At 46.0% G+C, this 20,324-nt stretch overlaps 1 protein-coding gene across 1 annotated transcript in view; it reads right to left on the bottom strand.

The window, feature by feature from the left end:
* Positions 1–20,324, bottom strand: part of LOC121271966 (flagellar attachment zone protein 1-like) — a 77,133-nt gene that overhangs the window by 26,044 nt on the left and 30,765 nt on the right. The window contains exons 12-14 of the mRNA XM_041178226.1: positions 13,803–13,844; positions 10,829–10,960; positions 1,847–1,920 (exon numbers count right to left, since the gene is read on the bottom strand). Coding sequence (XP_041034160.1) covers positions 1,847–1,920; positions 10,829–10,960; positions 13,803–13,844 — 248 coding nt within the window. The remainder of the gene's footprint in view (positions 1–1,846; positions 1,921–10,828; positions 10,961–13,802; positions 13,845–20,324) is intronic.

Genomic DNA, 20,324 nt, shown 5'->3' with positions numbered 1-20,324 from the left:
TCATGCATTGCCCTTCAGATGATTAAGACTGGAAGTTCCTCTTGCGGTGTCTTTTTCGAATTTGTTGTGTATTTTATGAATCTTACGGCAACGTAGAGATGGCACTAGTTTCGAAGTTGCAACAGGTTTATTTAGTGCTTTAGAATATCTCTGCAATCACAAAATGTCTGCACTCATGCTTATCCCAGCTCAAGCTTCTACCAGCTTCTGTGGTGTCTGTCTACTTTGCTCTGAGTCAACATCCAGGCTTTACCAATCAAGCACATTGAGCGCAGATCAGTAACCAGACTCTTGTAATCAAACACAGAACTACTGAACGTTTCACCTCTATGTCACATCAAATCTGCTATGCAATTAGCCAATACCAGTTAAGCTGGATAATAGATGCTGTCTTTCCTGCCTGTTCCTCAGGAAAGAGTTTGATTATCCACTCAGGCTGGGTAGCTCAGTTGGGACTAGACCGCCCGCAGCAATTGGACATCATTCTGGAGGTTTCATCATGACTCCATGGCTCCAACCACCCAGAAAAACAGCCACTCTCTCCATCTCCAATATTCTATAACAAAGAGCAATTTTCTAAGAAATTGAAAAAAGAATCACTTTTTAAAATGCCCCTATGATTTTTTTCCCTGATGTTTGCTTGCAGCCGTGTCCAGGAGATTAATCTTCAAATTCTGGAGACTCCATGGCAACCCAATGCTCAGCAGAGCCATTTTCAGGGACAGGCTGGCCCAGGACTCAGACTTACAACCGTTAGGAATCAGAACTCCTTGAGCTCACCAGCTGTCTAAAGCGAGTGAATTTTACCCATGTCAATCCCAAACTCCATTACCCAGTCTAAGGAAACGAAGGAAATCAAGAATAGGAAAATAATCAGAGAAATTTACAGCAAGGCAGGAGGCCATTCAGCCCATTGTGTCCACGCCAGCTGACAAAGAATCATCAGCCTATTCCCACTTCCCAGCTCTTGGTCCATAGCCTTGTAGATTGTGGCACTTCAAGTGCATAACCAAGTACTTCTTAAACGTGATGAGGGTTTCTGCCTCAACCACACTTTTGGCATTGAGTCAAGACCTGCACCACCCTCTAGGTGAAAGGACATTCCCTCAAAACCTCTCCAAACCTCCCACCTCTAACCCTAAGTCCATGCCCCCTGGTTGTGGACCCCTTAATAAAGGGGAATTGTGCCTTCTTTTCCATTCTATCTCCTTCAGGTGCCATGCCGTCAGAGGGCATTGACGACCATGGATCTCCATTGGATTGGTCCACGGCAAAGTACTGCAATGATTTGCCATTGCCTTCTGCAGTATAGCTGAGCAGGGAACTCCCACACTCTTACCACCTTCCATCAGGCGTATTGGAAGGATTTACAGGCTGATTATCAACCTGTCTGGCCACGTTGTGAATGCACCCTCCATGGCTAACAAGTCCTGAAATGGGACTTGAACCGAGCTTCTGGCCCAGAGGTAGGGACACTACCACTGCGCCACAAGGCCACCCCCAATCTATTTAGATCCCCCATGATTTTATGCACTTCAGTTGGATCTCTCCTCAGCCTCCTCTGTCCCAAAGAATACAAGGAAGTCTCCTTCCTTTGAAAACAGGAGTCAGTCAGCTAATACTAATCCAACAGCATCGACTCCTCTGATTGAATTATAGTGATTCACTCAGTGACATTAGGAGAAACCATTCCTCAGGTAGACTGTTAGCAAAGAATGTTATTGCCCCATGTCCTGTATTCATCTCTGATTCAAAAAGGTGGATTTAAACTGAGGGGCTAAGCACAACCTACTCTCCATACAATAACTGGGGTGTGGGGAGGCGGTTTATGATTCACTCAACTTACTTTTCCGAAATTTGCTGCTTTAACGAAGAGACCAAGAGTTCCAGCCTTTGATTCTCCGAGCTGCACTCGGTGTACTGTGGGAGAGAAAACGTGCAGTTACTGTGAGAGACACAAAACAACATAGACCTGAAGCTGGGATCTAATTACCCTTTGCTCTTGACGTGTGTGTACGACTTTGGCAAAATTAATTCTGTTTGGCTCTCCTGCTAGCTGGGATGGATAAAATACTGACCTGTGGGGTTCTGGACTCCAGTTCCCCAAGTGTAGGGTTAGTGTGGCTCACTTTAAGAAGCAAGCGTGGGGCTGAAGCAGGTGAACAGCTAATTCAGCCACCCTGGTTGATCTTACAGGAAAGTGTGAGGGTGTCAAATGAGAAGGGGACCAGGTTTGATTGTGATCTGCCGATAATCATTGTCTAAGTTCATGAGATACTCATGATGAACCATGTATGATCGATTTTCTTTGCGCTAATTGTAATCCATGCCTTTTGATACCAGTCTCCCAGTTTGCCAGGACTTTCATGCCATGGAGCTCTTTAAACTCCACCTGCTGCTGCTAAGAGAGAAAAAGGAAATGGCCATTCAAACCTGTTCTGCTGCTCAATTAGATCATGGCTGATCTATCTCGACTGCATCCATCCACCTTGGTTCCGTAACCTTTAATACCCTGACCTAACAACAGTTCATCAACTTCAGTTTTGAAATTTTCAATTGACCCCCCCCTGCCCTCAGCAGCTTTATGGGGCCAACTGTTCCTAACTTCCACAACCCTTTGTGTGAAGAGGTCTTTCCTGACATCACGGCTCACTGACCTATCCCTAATTCTAAGGTTGTTCCCCTTGTTCTGGACTCACCCCACTCCCACCAGTGGAAATAGTTTCTCTCTATCGACCCTATCAAATCCTTTAATTATTTTAAACGCTTCAATTAGGCTGCCCTTTATTCCTCTATTTTCATGGCTATGATGCCCTAACTTTATAAGAGATTAACTCAACACAAGAAACACTAAAATAGTTTGAGTCAACTTAGGTCACAGCCAGGAGTTTAAGAAAGGCACGATGTCACTTGCCTGCAGTTATGATTTTAACATCAATAAGGAGGGGAACGAGGTTACTTCATGGCTGGTTCCTGCAGATCTTCCTAAAGTCATTTCAGTAATCACTAATCCCCCAGTGCCTAAACTGGCACAAGCTACCCATTTCCATGCTGATCAATCACACACATTAGTGGCTTTTTATTCACGAGTCGCTGAAATGATTCATTAAATCATCTGATGCAGACTCTGGAGTTCTGCAGAATGGCATCTGAATGGCCAAACCAAATCTCCTCACAGACCTGCAGACGGTAAGCACGATGATAAAGCTAAAACAGAATTACCTGGAAAAGCTCAGCAGGTCTGGCAGCATCGGCGGAGAAGAAAAGAGTTGACCTTCTGTTAAAGGGTCATGAGGACTCGAAACGTCAACTTTTTTCTTCTCCGCCGATGCTGCCAGACCTGCTGTGTTTTTCCAGGTAATTCTGTTTTCGTTCTGGATTTCCAGCATCCGCAGTTTTTTGTTTTTATCACGATGATAAAGCTATGCGTTATAGATTTAATCCCTTAGAAATGAATGAATTGCCACCACACTACACACAGCGCTTTGCACATTAAAGGAACGGCTGCTGGACAGGTCACATTGAATAAGGACAGATAACGGAATTAATTGTACAGCACATGGCCCGTATTATCCAGAGAGGAAAGAGGGACAGGGGGAAAGGAGCGAGGGACGGGGTGGGGGGGGGGGGGGTGGGGGGGGGGGTGTGGAGGAGCGAGGGACGGGGGTGTTTGGGGGGGTAAGGAGCGAGGGACGTGGGGCGGAAGGAGCGAGGGACGGGGGGGGGAGGAGGAGGGAAAGGATGGAACAAGCCAGGGAATGAACAGAGGGAAAGGAGGTAATGAACGGAGGGACCGAGCGAGGGAAAGGAAAGTGAGGAAAGGGTGAGAAAAAGGAGAGAATGAGTGAAAGAAAAGAAAGAATGAGAGAGAAAGAGAATGAGATAGAGGGAAAGAGCCAATAGAAATGAGAGCAAAAGATTAGAGAGACAGAGTGAACAAGAGAGTGGTGGGGTTGGAAGTGTATAAATTAATGTGTAAAATGGAATAAAAAAATTTTCAAACATAATTTTTCTTTTGCATTACATTCAGCTTTAGTCCTTAAAAAACTCAGACCAAAAAATTAAAAGAAAGGGAATGGGGATGTCACCTTAAGGAGTATAACAACTCAAATTTTTTCTCAATAATGCCCAATCAGACAGGAGATAAAAGCAAAAAAACTGCGGATGCTGGAAATCGAAAACAAAAATACCTGGAAAAACTCAGCAGGTCTGGTAACATCTGCGGAGAGGAGCACAGTTAACGTTTCGAGTCCGAGTGACTCTTCAACAGAACAGAAGACAGGAGATATTGGCCCTGAGCCTCTGTGGAGTGGCAGTGTTGGACTGCCGCTCCGCTCCACTCCCTGAAATCCAGCCGCTCCTTTCTCGCCCGACCTTCCGACTCAGGCAGGGCGAGAACTGCCCAGTGCGGCGGGTTCACCAGGCCTTCGATCGAGGGCAGCAGAGTTGGAGGTAAGGAAGTCCCGCCACCTTTTGCAAGCACCAGCTGCCATAAAGAAGGTAGATTTAAAGGTCCCGCGTCTAGAGAAGGTGAGGGTGTAAGGTAAGTGGGTAGGGTGGGGGTGAGGGTGGTCCAGGGAGTCGGGGGGTCAGGTGGATGGAGTCCCATGTGGGTCAGGGGCTGGTCAGTATGATAGTTATCAAGGAGTTAGAAGTGGTTTTAACTCTCTTAACTTTTCCTGGGTAACTATCCTGGTAAGACAGTCGGAAGTTTGCAATTTAAATCGTGTTTTCAGATGGTTTCTATTGGAGGGCAATTGCCCAACGGAAGTTTGAACCAGGCAATTGCAATCCTTACCTGGGAACTTCCAGGGGGAGGGGGATGATTCCCTAGCACATCTTTAGGAACCCCTCCACCAACCCCCGCAGTTACAATGCCCTGGAACTCAGAAGTTACGGGCCATTAAATTAAGTGGCCAACACCTGACACTTACTTTCTTAAAGTTCCAAACGTTTCAGGGTGTATTCACAAAAACAGAACTGGTAATATTAATGCATCACCTTTTAACAGTCCTCGAGATATTTTGGAAATAAATTATTTACTCATGGCCCTTGGTGATGGGGAATCTCGATGGAACTGGCACTGTTTTAGAATTAGGACAGAGATGAGGAGAAATTTTTTCCTCTGAGGGTTGAGCGACTTTGGAACACAGTCTCAGGAGGCGGGGTCACTGAATACTTTTAAAGGTGAGGGTAGATCGATTCCCTTGCCTGACAAGAACCTAAGGCTATCGGGGGGTCGATGGGAATGTGGAATTCGAAACCCAAACAGCTCAGCCATGATCTTATTGAATGGCAGAACAGGCTCGAGGGGCTGAATGGTCTACTCCTGCTCCTATTTCTTAAGGAAATCATGAGAAATTGAAAAACAAAAAGAGGGAGGAAAGCCAGAGGTTCTGGGCAAGAAAATAAGCAAGTGAAGCCCAGGTTTTGTTAGTCGTGATTTCATGCAGCATACACATGGCACGTATAATAATGGCACCACAATGGCTGCTCTTGGAATTGTGCCTGTATCAAGGAGTCTGTTAAAGAGAGAGAGAGAGAGAGAGAGTCAAAGAGAATCATTGTAACATTATCTCACTGTATACTTGGGGCCATTCCCGGCAGTCATCAATGACCTCTTCGCCAGCCAATAATCAACCTAACACAGAGGACCGACAGACATGAGAGAAAACAAAGGGAAACACAGGGTTTTTCTACTCTTCTTTTTCCTTGTACGTTAATTTAATCAGGCAACAACATGAGCAAAAAAGTCTTCAAGACATCATGTAGATTCACCAAAGTAAACCAGATTAGTCATTAGCTAAATGCACCGCATGGTGTTCTAAAAAGCAATAAAAAAAACAGAAAGCCCAAAATTTGATTCCAGGTTTGGCATTAGAGTTTAGAAGAAGGAGAAGTGATCTTATTGAAAGATATAAGATTCTGAGGGGGGCTTGACAGGGTAGATGCTGAGCAAATGGTTCCCCTCACGAGGGAATCTAGAGCAGTTTCAAAGTAAGGGGTCTTCCATTTAAGACGGAGGTGAGGCAGAATTTCTTCTCTCAGAGGGTCGTTAGTCTGTGGAATTCTCTTCCCGAGTGGAGGCTGGGCCATTGAATATATTCAAGGCCGAGTTAGACAGATTTTCGGTTGACAAGGGAGTCCAGGGTTAGGAGGAGCAGGCAGGAAAGTGGAGTTAAGGCCACTATCAGAGCCACCATGATCTTATTGAATGGCGGGGCAATCTCAAGGGACCGATTGGCCTACTCCTGCTCCCATTTCTTATGACCTTATGTTCTGAGCCAGACTTGCTACTGAGGGGGTGTTACAATTGGTATCGGTGGCAACAGAGGGGCATTCCCCTCAGCTAACTAGAGGGAAGAGAGAACAGCCCAGGCTCTTATTCCTGTACACGGATTTAAAGGGATTATTAGAGCGGGCACAGCACAGAAGGAGGCCATTCATTGTCCCTGTGCTGTCTCTCTACAGGAGCAACTCACCTCTTCCCACTTCCCCGCCAAGTATCAGCCACTTTAATAATCAAGTAGAATAAGTTACATGCAGTAACCAGGCAGCCAGTAGAAAACCTGGTTGACTAACCCAGCACTCATCCCCTTGTCCACTTCCCCTGAAGGCAATCCTTTACATATATCTCCAGTCCCAAGGCATCCACGTGATCACAACATGATCCAGCCTCCTCAGCCAGTGGCAGTGTCACTTCCATTATCCCCTATCTCTTTATGCTTTAGCCCCCTCCCTGAACCTTTTCAGCGGTTACAATTGGAGGCAAGGCTGCCATTTAGTAATCCCCGCTAGAAAATGCACCATGGCTTTGGTTGGCAAAAGGATTGGGCCCGGTTGCCATGCCTCCCACAGTTGAGTAGGCTGCCAACATCGATGGCTGGGACTGGCTTTGGCAAAGGACAGCACATTTCAAATGCTGCGGGGACTGTGGGCTTTTACGATAATCAACAACGGTTTCACAGTCATCGTTAGGCTTCTAATTCCAGATTTTTATTGAATTCCAATTTCATCATCTGCCCTGGCAGGATTTGAACCTGGGTCCCCAGTGCATTACCCTGTGTCTCTGGAATACTAGTCAGTGACAATACACCTATGCCACCACCTCCCCACCAAACCTCAGCAACCAGCCAGTGTAAGAAAGAGGGGGAAAATACCACCGGGTACATTCAGGTCATCTTGAGGCGTTTGTATTTTCCTTGGTTGTTTGTCCCCTTTCTAGGGGTAACGACTCATGGTGGGACAGGATGGTGATGATGGGGTGGGATGGGGGCGGTTAGAGCGAGGGGTTTGGAATTATACATTTCTGTGCCATGGGAAGATAGAGCTCCAATCTGTACCCACATTCACCTAAACCATGCCTTCAGGGTGAAGGATTGAATAGGGAATTCAGTGACAAACTCACATATTCATGCAGAACCACAGGAGGTATCACAGGAACCACAGTGAGCCCAGTGCTCGGTGGCAGCATTAACACGGAGGAAAATGGCCTCACCCTTCCTTATTTCTGTAAACTCCTCCAACCTCACAAGCCCGCCGCAAAACCTTCAACCTTGGTCTTCTGCACCTCTCCCAGTCTAAGCCATGGGCAGCCATGCATTCAGCTGCTTGAGCCCCACGTCCTGGAATTTCTTCCCTAAACCTTTTTGCCTCTCTACCTCTCTCTTCTCCTTTAATACGCTCCTTAAAACCTGCCTCTCTGACTAAGCTTTTGGACACCCATTATCTCCTTATGTGGCTCGGTGTCAAATTTTGTTCCATAATCGCTCTTGTGAATCGCCTTAGGATACTTTCATTATGTTAAAGGTGCTATATAAATGAAAGTCGTTGTTGAAGGTGTGGTTCTGTCCATTTTGACAGTGAAGCCCAAACTGATATACTGGGGAAATAATACAACGTGCACTTTGAAAGTATTCAGTGGTAGTGGTGATCATTAAGACCAGCCCGGAACTCCTGCAACTCCGGATACAACAAGGGAACTAAGGAGCTGCGTCCGGTGACCGGTTGAAAAGCAACCCAACAAACAAAGGAGTCAGGTGTGTACCCTGTCTCTACAGCTGTGAGCAATTGAGCTAAAGCAGCTGTATAGCATGTAATATAACCTGATCAAACAACAGCTCGCATCAGGAGAAAGCTGATATAATGGATGTAAATAAGCTCATCAGTACTCTGGTTCCTACACCAACAACTGAGTCTCATTTTACACTGAACTCAAGACAACGCCCTTAACCAAAGGAGAGTAAATAACGGCCAATATGTAACATGACCTACTAATAATATGCTTCGTGTCCCTTTAGATACTGCTAATGTCGGACTCCTATTCATCAAAGGCAACATTAAAAGAGTAGACCAGGTTGAGCCATTCCATTTTAATATAACTGTGCTATTTAATCCTGGGGGTGGTTGTTCTCCATTATTACAAATTAGCAGCAAAGATTTCATATACTAGCTGGGGGCAAGTTGGTAAAGTATGTTAATGCCTCAACTGACCATCGCAATATGTTCAGGTTCATCCAACAGGCTAGGGCTGAGTGAATGATGCAGACACAGCTCCTCAGTCCCCTTGCTGTATCTGGAGTGGCAGAAGTGCCAGGCTGGTCTTAATGATCACCAGTGTCACTGGGTACATTCAATGGGCATTAAAGTGCACATTGTATTACTTCCCCAGTACAGATTTGGTCTCCTTATTTAAGGAAGGATGTAAATGCATGAGGAGCAGTTCAGAGAATGGGTGGGTTGTCTAATGAGGAAAGGCTGGACAGGCTAGGCTTGTATCCGCTGGAGTTTAGAAGAGTGAGAGGTGATTCGATTGAAACATATAAGACCCCGAGGGGCCATGACAGGGTGGATGTGGAAAGGATGTTTCCGCTTGTGGGAAAATCTAGGGCTCACTGCTTAAAAATAGATGGGGGGGGCTTCTTTTTTCTCTCAGAGGATCGAGAGTCTTGGAACTCTTCCTCAAAAGGCAGTGGGAGCAGAGTCTTTGAATGTTTTCAAGGCGGATAGATTCTTGATAAACAAGGGGGTGAAAGGTTATCGGGGATAGATAGGAAGTTACAGACAGATCAGTCATGGTCTTATTAAATGGCGGAGCAGGCTCAAAGGGCCGAATGGCCTGCTCCTGCTCCTAATTTGTATGTTTGCACGGTCTGTCCCTTACGACAGCTGGAATACAAAGTGGGTGGAAGTTATTTTACAGTTTTATAATGTTCAGGTCAGATCCCATTTGAAGAACCTGCTTTCAGTTCCGTGCATTGCGCCTTCAGGTAGGATATGTTGCTCTTTGAGGGGCTGCTGTACAGATTCGCTAGTATAATAAAGACTAAAAGGGTTAAATTAAGAGGACAGGATGCATAAACTCGGCTGCTAGTCCCTTGGGTAGAGAAAATTAAAGGTGATGTACTTGAGGTGTTTAAGATGATTAAAGGATTCGACAGAGAGAGATGGAGAGAGAAACCTTTTGCTCTGGTAGGTGAGTCCAAAACAAGGGGCACAACCTTCAAGTTAAAGTCAGGCTTCAGGGGTGATGCCAGGAAGTATTTCTCCACACAAAAGGGAGTGGAAAACTCTACTCCCACTGCTTACCCCACCCCCAACAAGCTGTTTTTTTTAGTCATTCATGGGATGTGGGCTTCACTGACTAGGCCAGTGTTCATTGCCCATCCCCAATTGCCCCTTGAGAAGATGGTGGTGAGCTGCCTTCTTGAACCGCTGCAGTCCATGTGGTGTATGTCCACCCACAGTGTTGTTAGGGAGGGAGTTCCAGGATTTTGACCCAGCGACAGTGAAGGAACGGCGATATATTTCCAAGTCAGGATGGTGAGTGACTTGCAGGGGAACTTCCAGGTGGTGGTCTTCCCATGTGTCTGCTACCCTTGTCCTTCTAGATGGTAGTGGTGGTGGGTTTGGAAGGTTCTGTCTAAGGAGCCTTGGTGAGTTCCTGCAGTGCACCTTATAGATGGTACACACTGCTGCTACTGTGCAACGGTGGTGGAGGGAGTGAATGTTTGTGGATGGGGTGCCAATCAAGCAGGCTGCTTTGCCCTGACTGGTGTCAAGCTCCTTGAATGTTGTAGGAGCTGCACTCATCCAGGCAAGTGGAGAGTATTCCATCATGCTCCTGACTTGTGCCTTGTAGATGGTGGACAGGCTTTGGGGGGTTAGGAGGTGAGTTACAACAGGGTTCCCAGCCTCTGACCTGCTCTTGTAGCCACTGTATTTATATGGCTAGCCCAGTTCAATTTCTAGTCAATGGCAACCCCCAGGATGTTGAGGCTGGGGTGTTGATTGAAAATTCCAAAGCTGAGATTAATAGACTCTTGTTGGATGAGGGTATTAAGGGTTATTGAACCAAGGCCATAAATGGAGTTAAGATGCATATCAGCCATTGAGTAGTAAAACAGGGCTTGGTAGCATCGTGGTTATGTTACTGGGGTCATAGGTTCAAATACCATAGAAGCTGGGGAAATATGAACTGAATTAATAAAACTGGATGGATCAGTAATGGTGACCATCAACTGTGATGAAAAACCTACCTGGTTCATTGATGTCTCTTTAGAGAAGGAAATCTGCCATCCTTATCTGGTCTGGCCTACATGTGAATCCAGATCCACACCAATGTGGTTGGCTTTTAGCCAACCTCTGAAATGGCAGTTAGGGATGGGCTGGCCTTGCCAGCGGTGCCCTCATCCCAAGAAAGGAGTGGGGGAAAAAAAAAGCTCAAGGGGCTGAATGGCCTCTTCCTGTTCCTATGACTGTCCTTTTACCCTCCATGCTTGGGAGTTAGCTGAAATCTGCTTCCTCACTGCAAGTTATACGTTCTGACCTGGCCCCTGGCTGACTCCAGCTCCTGGTGCTGTTCCTCCAGCTCGCTATTCCGAACGTGCAGCATGTCCCAAACCTTCTGTAACTCCTCCCGCACCAGGAAGAGCTCGCTGTCCACTTCTTCCAGGGAAGCCTGAAAACACAACCCATGAGTTGAAACAGCAAGAGCAGAATTACGGATCAGAACATAGAACCAAAAGGAGGCCATTCAGCCCATTGTGCCCATGACGACTCTTTGAAAGAGCTATCCACTTCCCGTGTTCCTCCCCCCAACAGCACTGCAAAGGTTTTCTTTGCAATCATTTATCCGATTCCCTTCTGAAAGTTATTATTGAACTGCTTCCGCCACCCTTTCAGGCAGCGCCTTCCAGGTCAGAACAACTCGCTGTGACCACTCGGCCACTGGAATACCCCAGGCTTCAGGAGGTTTGCCCACAGATTTGTGCAGCATCAACATTTCAAATTACGTGGGATAATTGAGTGGGGCAAAGATTGGCAGGGCTATGGGGAAAGAGCAGGGGATGGCAGTGGGAATACTTGGATAGGCAGATGGTCGGACAGAACTTGAATGTTGCTGAAAGAAGGAGACATGTTGAAGCTTTTCGTCTTGCACTCATCAGGACAATTTGCAAGAATATCAATGTAAGGGGAAAACAACAATTTATATTGTATGACAAGAGATTGGTTGGCAAGTGGACTCTGATTGGTAGAGGTACTGCCATAGGGAATGCACCAGTGTTGGTGACTGACAGTTAATTGCCATGCATTGTTTAAAATTTAAACCAGGCAGCTTGACCCTGATTGGTCAAGGCATGGCCTTGAGGAATGAGTCAGCGAATGGCAGTAATAATTGGATAGTTCTTTCAAAGAGCCAGTACAAGATCGATGGGCCGAATGGCCTCCTTCTGTGCTATACCATTCTATGAGTTCCTGTGAAATTCCTTGGTCTACTAATTTAATGGTAACCTTGTCCGGCTTAATGCCTTGCTTCTAACAGTAGCCAAAGGAAATTCACGCACACGGTTATATCACAACTCACCTGAAAGTTATTCCCTCGAGCGCACAATCAAGTCACATAATGTTACATGTTTCAAGTTTGAACTAGACTCTAGGAATTTTAACACCAAGACATGCCATTTAGCCCATCTAGTCTGTGTCAGCCTTTACCCCCCCCCAACTCCCCAACCGTGCTGGCAGTACAGCTGAGAATAGGCAATAACAGGAAAATCAACAGTCTGTACTAAAACACAATTATTTTGAAACAAAAAGTAAACCATGCAACTATTAGAAGGTGACTGGTAAAGAACTAAAGGAAATCTTTCTTGATGAAAGTAAAGTGTGTCATGAACAATCTGGTGATCTCATTGAAACATCCAAACTTCTTATAAGGTAGATGTGGGTAGGATGTTTCCCCCAGCTGGTGAGTCCAAGACCAGGGGACACAGTCTCAGAATAAGGGGCAAGCCATTTAGGACTGAGATGAGGAAGAATTTCTTCACTGAGGGGGCAGCGAATCTTTGGAATTCTCTACCCCAGAGGACTGTGGAAGTTCAATCATTGAGCGTTTTAAAGACAGAAGGTAAGAGTCAATACACTCCTAGATACTAATGACATGAAGGGAAATGGGGATATGGGGGAAAAATGACATAGAAGTAGGTGTGATACATCTTAAATTTCTACCCATTTTATTTACTTTAGACTATAGCTAGCCTCGGCATGCACACAAGACTGCTATGAGAGTATTCAAGATTGTTGGGTTCGTTTTGCAACACATTCTGGTATTTTAGGATTCAAATATCTTGGACAGTTGTTGCTCTATGTTAAATCTATTTGTTCCTTATTCCTTTGAAAATAAGTTTAATTTGGTTCCCAACTTTGCTTCTGCTTCAACCAATATTGCACGAGCTTGCTTGTAGGCTTTGGAAACTTGCGCAAACATCTTAGAGCAGGAGAGAAATGAGCAACATAAGAGCAGGAGTAGGCCATTTGGCCCTTCAAACAAATCATGCTGAATCTTGACTATCTCACAGACAGAAATGCAGCTACCAAAATGAACAGTGTATTGAATGGCAGTCAATCCAATTGAGGACTGAGGGTTAAATGGAAACATCAGCTGGATTGATGTTCTGTTGCTGCAAGTTGATTGGATTCAAGTCACTTGTGCCTGCAGTAACTTCTGTATCACAGAATAATAAATACAGGGCACCTGTAATAAGCTCCCACCCATGGCACCGTCTGCCATTCTGCTCGTAGGACAGACAAACGACGACTTAGTTCTGATGAAGAGTCATACGGACTCGAAACGTTAACTGTGTTCCTCTCCGCAGATGCTGTCAGACCTGCTGAGTTTTTCCAGCTATTTTTGGTTTTGTTTCAGATTTCCAGCATCCGCAGTATTTTGCTTTTAAACAACTAGGCTTCCCGTGCTAAAGGTTGGGTCTGGTCGGCGAGGTCTGTGTTGACTCGGGCCGCGTTGGCTTGGGTGAGGGGTTTCCTGTGCCAAAGGTCGATGAGGTTCAAAAAAAAAAAGTGTGGTTTTGTGGATGCGTTTGGCTTTCGGATTACAGTAAGATACGACTAGTCCCTTGGTCGTACAGGACTAGAGTATTGCTTAAAAAAAAAAAGACATGTTGAAGCTTTTCACCTTGCACTCATCAGGACACTTCACAAGAATACCAATATAAGGAGCAAACAACAATTTATACCATTGCTAAGGAGAATGCAAGTAATGAACTCCATGGCTACGCCTCTACCAATCAGAGTCCACTTGCCCATCCATACAGTGTGAATTGTTGTTTTCCTCTTATAGTGATATTCTTGCAAAGTGTCCCGATGAGCACAAGACAAAAAGCTTTGACATGTCTCTTTTCTCAGCAAAACTCGAGACACAACTATAGACATATGATGTAGGCTGCACCCACAAGTAAAGGCCTTTTGAAATGTCGGAACTTTTTAAAACAACATCAGGCAGTTACCTTAATTTCTCCTGGTTTGTTCAAGCTGGCTTCTTCCAGTTCCTAGAGAGAGGAAAGCACAAGATCAGAAAATAAAATTTAAAAAAAAGCTCTCCCTGGGTAATCTGGAAGCACTGATTTTCACACCATAAGGTCACAATGTGAAATCCTGATTTGCATTAAGTGCAGATCAGCATTCTGATTCAGCTGCCATTGCTGATAAAGTACTGCCTTGCCCTGCAAGAGCATCTACGGGTCAGCGAGTGTCTGTTGGACACTTTAAGACAAGACACTCAATGGGAGGGTATCAGAAGTTGCAAGGGATTTCTGCCCTGATTACATTTTGAGTGCAGGTCAGTTTAACATCTCAACTAAAATGCGGCACCTCCAACAGTGCCGCACTCCCTTAGTACTGCACCGAAGTGTCAGCCTGAATTTTGTGCTCGGGTCTCTGGAGTTGGGAATATTAGCCTCAGGACCGTTGCAAAATAGGGAGGGGAGAAGAAAAATTTAGCGGGTTTCTTACTCTCACTCAGGGAATTCCCATTCCCCTTGGAAAGTTCAATGTCAAAGTCCGAGTGGCAAATGAGAACAGGTGTGGGCTGCTCTCATGTCATTTTCCTGTCATCCATGCTTATTGAGGAAGGCTGACCACTCACACAATGTGTCAAAGGCCAGAACACCAGTTTGAATTAGTCTTCAGAAATGGAAATTGGAGGGCAAAGCAGTGACGACTTTCTCTGATGTGAGCTCTTACACTCCACAGATCGCTACAAAGTCTATCAGCCCACTGCTAAATGTCATCAGACAACCCGCTCACCAAACGGGCAATCCCTTGGTGCGGACGTGGGGCACATTATGAGTAAACAAAATAATTTGTCTTCCTTCGGTGCGCTAATCTCTATAACCTTAGTGGAAGTGGGACGGAGGCATTGAAGGTAGACATCTGGAAAATCTAGCACTGACACAGTCTAGATGGGCTGAATAGCCTATAACTACTTTACCTCCCAATTTTTAGCACCATGCAACTGGGATGATTCTGAATGGGTTAAAATCAGACCCCATGATCCCAGCCTACTAACTTAAATTTAACAGGGTTGGGAAAAGTCTCTACTTTTCCACAACTCTGCGTGTAAAACAGAGGCCAAGGCAAGAGTTGCCCGGGGATGCAGAAGGGCCAGTTAGCTCGCTATCGGGGACTGGCTTACTGTGACATTGTTAATTGACCTCTTCCTCAAATTGTGCAACTGGAAAAGGCACCTTCAACAAAGCCAACAGACCAAATAAACCTCTCAAGGTTCAGCGAAGTTCTGCTTATTCTTTTCATGTCAACCAGTGGCTCCTCAGCCTCACAGAGGGAACCACCGTTGACAGTAATGAACTGTTCACTGTCCCATGGCCTGTGAGTTTGCAGCTCACAGAGCACGCAGTGCCCTGATCGATGCAAGCGATTTCACTCAACATGCAATCGCTGTGTCCTGCCGCTGCATGGCTGATTGATTGGCCTTTGCTTGCAACTCCCCTGGCTCCATCTGCTAGTCTTGTGTGCAGTCTCTCTCCAGTGCAGATACCAGCAGTCCAAACTATAGAATCAATATGCTGCTGCAAAAAGCTGTGCCTACAAATTAGCCGTTTCCACCCCTGGAACAAACTCGACAAGACCTTTTCATTGCAAGTGGCAGGTCAGAAGTATGTTCCTCCCAAAGTTTGTTTGGCTTATCAACTGTAACAGTGACTCTGTGCAGCGGTATAAGAAGTAACTTCCTGATCACACAACAGTAGACATGTCTGCTGACAGGCAGGAAGTGCTCGCGGTACTAACAGCATTTTTAAAAATTCATTTATGGGACGTGGGCATCGCTGGCTGGACCAGCATTTGTCGCCCATCCCTAATTGCCCCTTGAGAAGGTGGTGGTGAGCTGCCTTCTTAAACCGCTGCAGTTCCATGTGGTGTAGGTACACCCACAGTACTGTTAGGGAGGGAGTTCCAGGATTTTGACCCAGCGACAATGAAGGAACGGCGATATATTTCCAAGTCAGGATGGTTTGTGGTTTGGAGGGGAACTTCCAGGTGGCGGTGTTCCCATGTGTCTGCTGTCCTTGTCCTTCTGGGTGGTAGTGGTCATGGGTTTGAAAGATGTCTAAGGATTTTTGGTGAGTTCCTGCAGTGCATCTTGTAGATGGTACACACTGCTGTCATTGTGCGTCGGTGGTAGAGGGAGTGGCTAGGGTGCCAATCAAGTGGGTTGCTTTGTCCTGACTAGAGAACCTAAATGGAGGGGGCTTCAATATCTCACAACACCCAAGCATGTCCTTTAAGCTTCCTTTTTCCAAACTTATTTCAATACTGAGACACACTTCCCCAGAAGGCTGCCATCCTTTGACATTTTAACCAAGGGACTTGTCTCCATGAGCCTAGTGGATGGGAATATTCAATCATGGCAGTCAATCCCAATCCTATTCTCATTCCAAACTCCACACAGCTAACTAACCAATTCAGAACAACTTGCAGAGTCCTTATGGCACTGAAGAAGATCCTTTGGCCCATCAACCCTATGCTGGCTCTCTGTAGAGCAATCCAATCAATCCTATTCCTCTGCTCTGTGCCTGTAGCCCTGCAAGTTTATTTCCCTCAAGTGCCCATCCAATTTCCCTTTCGAAATCATTCATCGTCTCTGCTTCCATCACCCGCTTGGGCAGCGAGTTCCAGGTCATTAACACTCGCTGTGTAAAAACAATTCTTTCTCTCAATCAACTCTGCATCTCTTGCCCAAATCTTTGCCCCCACCACCACCCCCCCCCCCCATACCCCCTTCATCCTTGTTCCATTAGCTAAAGGGGACAGCTTTTCTTTGTTTGCCTTATCTGAACCTGTCATAATCTTGTACACTTCACCCCAATGTCCCTCAATCTCTCTGGCTCCAAGGTGAGCATCTCACATTAAGTAGCGCTTTTTAACATAGCAAAACCTGCAAAGCAATGTTCCCTCTTAAAGTAGCACGGCAACCGAGGGCCCACGGCAACCGAGGGCCCACGGCAACCCAGGAGCCCCACCCAGGTCATGCACAAGTTGGTCCTTTTAAATAGGGGGGGGCCACGCACTTAAATAAATCACGTGCTCACTGCAGAAAGCAAATCAGAGCAAACACTGCACCCAAGTCACTTCCAAGGAGCATCACGAAACACAATTTGATAGTGAGTCAATAACCAAAACCTTGGTCAACAAGACGTAGGAGAGAAATGTGGAGGTTTAAGGTCGGGAATTTCGGCCTAGACAGCTGAAGGTTCGGCTGCCAATGGTGCTGCGACTTTTTTTTTAATTCATTCATGAGATGTGGGCATCGCTGGCTGGGCCAGCATTTATTACCCATCCCTAACTGCCCTTGGTCAGAGGGCATTTAAGAGTCAACCACTTTGCTGTGGGTCTGGAGTCACATGTAGGCCAGACCAGGTAAGGATGGCCGAGTTCCTTCCCTAAGGGGCATCAGTGACCCAGATGGGTTTTTACGACAATCGGCAATGGTTTCGTGGCCATCATTAGACGTTTAATTTTTGTTGTATTCAAACACAGGCCAGCAGACACTTACCCCAGGTCTCCGCAATGCTAGTCCAGTGACAATACCACTTTGCCACTGCCTCCCCGGGGACCTGCCAGTGGCCAGGATTGGAGGAGCATGAGGATCTTGGAGGGTTGTAGGGCTGGAGGAGATTAGAGATAGGGAGGTAACGACAATCGGTAACCCGCTAGGATTGTTCTGGAGGCTACACAAATTAAAGACCTGTCAACTCCTGGCTCAGCAGGGAGCCGGCTGAAAATCACCAAGACACTAAAAACAATTTAACTTCCTTTGGCCAATATCATTAGTTATAGGTTAGGTGGGAAGGCTCGGAGACTGAACGGGCTGGTTGGAGGCAAGAGCTGATGTGTTGAGTTCCAAGCAGAATTGTAAACCCTTGTGGTGATACCAGCCGTTTTCCCCCCTCCTCCCCAGCATGAACAAACCCAGGCTGAGAGCAGGTCTCCAAGCACAGGCTGATTGTCTCAGACCAGCGACTTTCCCAGATCTGGATTACCCAACTCAAAACCTGCAGGTTTGACTACCCAATGAGCCCTTTAGTTGAGATCTCACCCCAAGGTTTAATCACGGGCTGTACTAGGTGCAATCTGTACATCCCTAATACGAAAAAAAGTAAAAGAATATATCACAGTGGTATTAATAGGTATAATCAACTTTCAGTGCAATGGGGGTAATTGTCCAATTTAGAATTGATTTGAGGAAGTGCTCCTGTACAGAAAACAATTGGGTGTGGGGTATATCAGAGAGTGTTCAAGCAAGGGGGTGTGTGTTATATCAGAGAGTGTTCAAGCAAGGGGGTGTGGGATATATCAGAGTGTTCCAGTGAGGGGGTGTGGGATATATCAGAGGGTTCCAGTGAGGGATATGGGATATATCAGAGTGTTACAGTGAGGGGTGTGGGATATATCAGAGTGTTACAGTGAGTGATGTGGGATATATCAGAGTGTTACAGTGAGGGGTGTGGGATATATCAGAGTGTTACAGTGAGGGGGTGTGGGATATATCAGAGTGTTACAGTGAGTGATGTGGGATATATCAGAGTGTTACAGTGAGGGGTGTGGGATATATCAGAGTGTTACAGTGAGGGGGTGTGGGATATATCAGAGTGTTACAGTGAGAGGTGTGGGATATATCAGAGTGTTCCAATGAGGGGATGTGGGATATAACAGAGTGTTACAGTGAGGGGGTGTGGGATATATCAGAGTTTTCCAGTGAGGGGATATGGGATATATCAGAGTGTTACAGTGAGAGGGTGTTGGATATATCAGAGTGTTCCAGTGAGGGGGTGTGGGATATATCAGAGTGTTCCAGTGAGGGGGTGTGGGATATATCAGAGTGTTCCAGTGAGGGGGTGAGAGGTATATCAGAGTATTCCAGTGAGGGGTGTGGGATATATCAGAGTGTTACAGTGAGGGGGTGTGGGATATATCAGAGTGTTACAGTGAGTGATGCGGGATATATCAGAGTGTTACAGTGAGGGGTGTGGGATATATCAGAGTGTTACAGTGAGGGGTGTGGGATATATCAGAGTGTTACAGTGAGGGGGTGTGGGATATATCAGAGTGTTACAGTGAGAGGTGTGGGATATATCAGAGTGTTCCAATGAGGGGATGTGGGATATAACAGAGTGTTACAGTGAGGGGGTGTGGGATATATCAGAGTTTTCCAGTGAGGGGATATGGGATATATCAGAGTGTTACAGTGAGAGGGTGTTGGATATATCAGAGTGTTCCAGTGAGGGGGTGTGGGATATATCAGAGTGTTCCAGTGAGGGGGTGTGGGATATATCAGAGTGTTCCAGTGAGGGGGTGAGAGGTATATCAGTGTTCCAGTGAGGGGGTGTGGGATATATCAGAGTGTTCCAGTGAAGGGTTGTGGGACATATCAGAGTGTTACAGTGAGGGGTGTGGGATATATCAGAGTGTTACAGTGAGGGGTGTGGGATATATCAGAGATTTACCATGTGGGGTATGGGATATATCAGAGTGTTCCAGTGAGGGGGTGTGGGATATATCAGAGTGTTCCAGTGAAGGGTTGTGGGACATATCAGAGTGTTACAGTGAGGGGTGTGGGATATATCAGTGTTACAGTGAGGGGTGTGGGATATATCAGAGTGTTACAGTGAGGGGCTGTGGGATATATCAGAGTGTTACAGTGAGGGGTGTGGGATATATCAGAGTGTTACAGTGAGGGGTGTGGGATATATCAGAGTGTTACCCTGAGGGGGTATGGGATATATCAGAGATTTACCATGAGGGGTGTGGGATATATCAGAGTGTTACAGTGAGGGGGTATGGGATATATCAGAGTGTTACAGTGAGGGGGTATGGGATATATCAGAGTGTTACAGTGAGGGGGTGTGGGATATATCAGAGTGTTGGGATGAAGGGTATATCAGAGATTATTCATCTGGTTTACTAATGCCGTTTAGAGAAGGAAATCTGCTGTCCTTATCTGGTCTGGCCTAAAGGTGACTCCAGACCCACAGCAATGTGGTTGACTATTAAATGCCCTTTGAACAAGGGCAATTAGGGATGGGCAATAAATGCTGGCCTAGCCAGCGACACCCACATCCCATGAACAAATAAAACAAAAGTGATCAGTACATGGAGTGGAAGCAGAGACCAGAGGATTGTTCAATAATTAGTTAGCGTTTCACCCTGAACTCACTGGCCTTTCTGGAAAAATGAGCCAAGTTTCTCCCCCCTATCTGCTTTACAGAGTTTGAGAGACTCACTCAACATTAAAACACAGAAAGCAATCTGTTCAGTTGGCAAGTTGTTTGAAGTGGTTTTATACCACGTGTTTTAAAAAATTAGGGGGCCTTCCAATTATGAGCCTGAGTGTGGAGAGGAGAACATTTATTTCCCCCTCAGGGGATCATTAGTCTGTGGAATTCTCTTCCCCAGGGAGCGGTGGAAGCTGGCTCACTGAATATATGCAAGGCCGAGTTAGACAAATTTTT

This window comes from Carcharodon carcharias, chromosome 32, assembly GCF_017639515.1.
Source record: "Carcharodon carcharias isolate sCarCar2 chromosome 32, sCarCar2.pri, whole genome shotgun sequence".
Taxonomy (NCBI): Eukaryota; Metazoa; Chordata; class Chondrichthyes; order Lamniformes; family Lamnidae; genus Carcharodon; species Carcharodon carcharias.
This window is presented reverse-complemented; position numbering and strand designations above follow the sequence as displayed.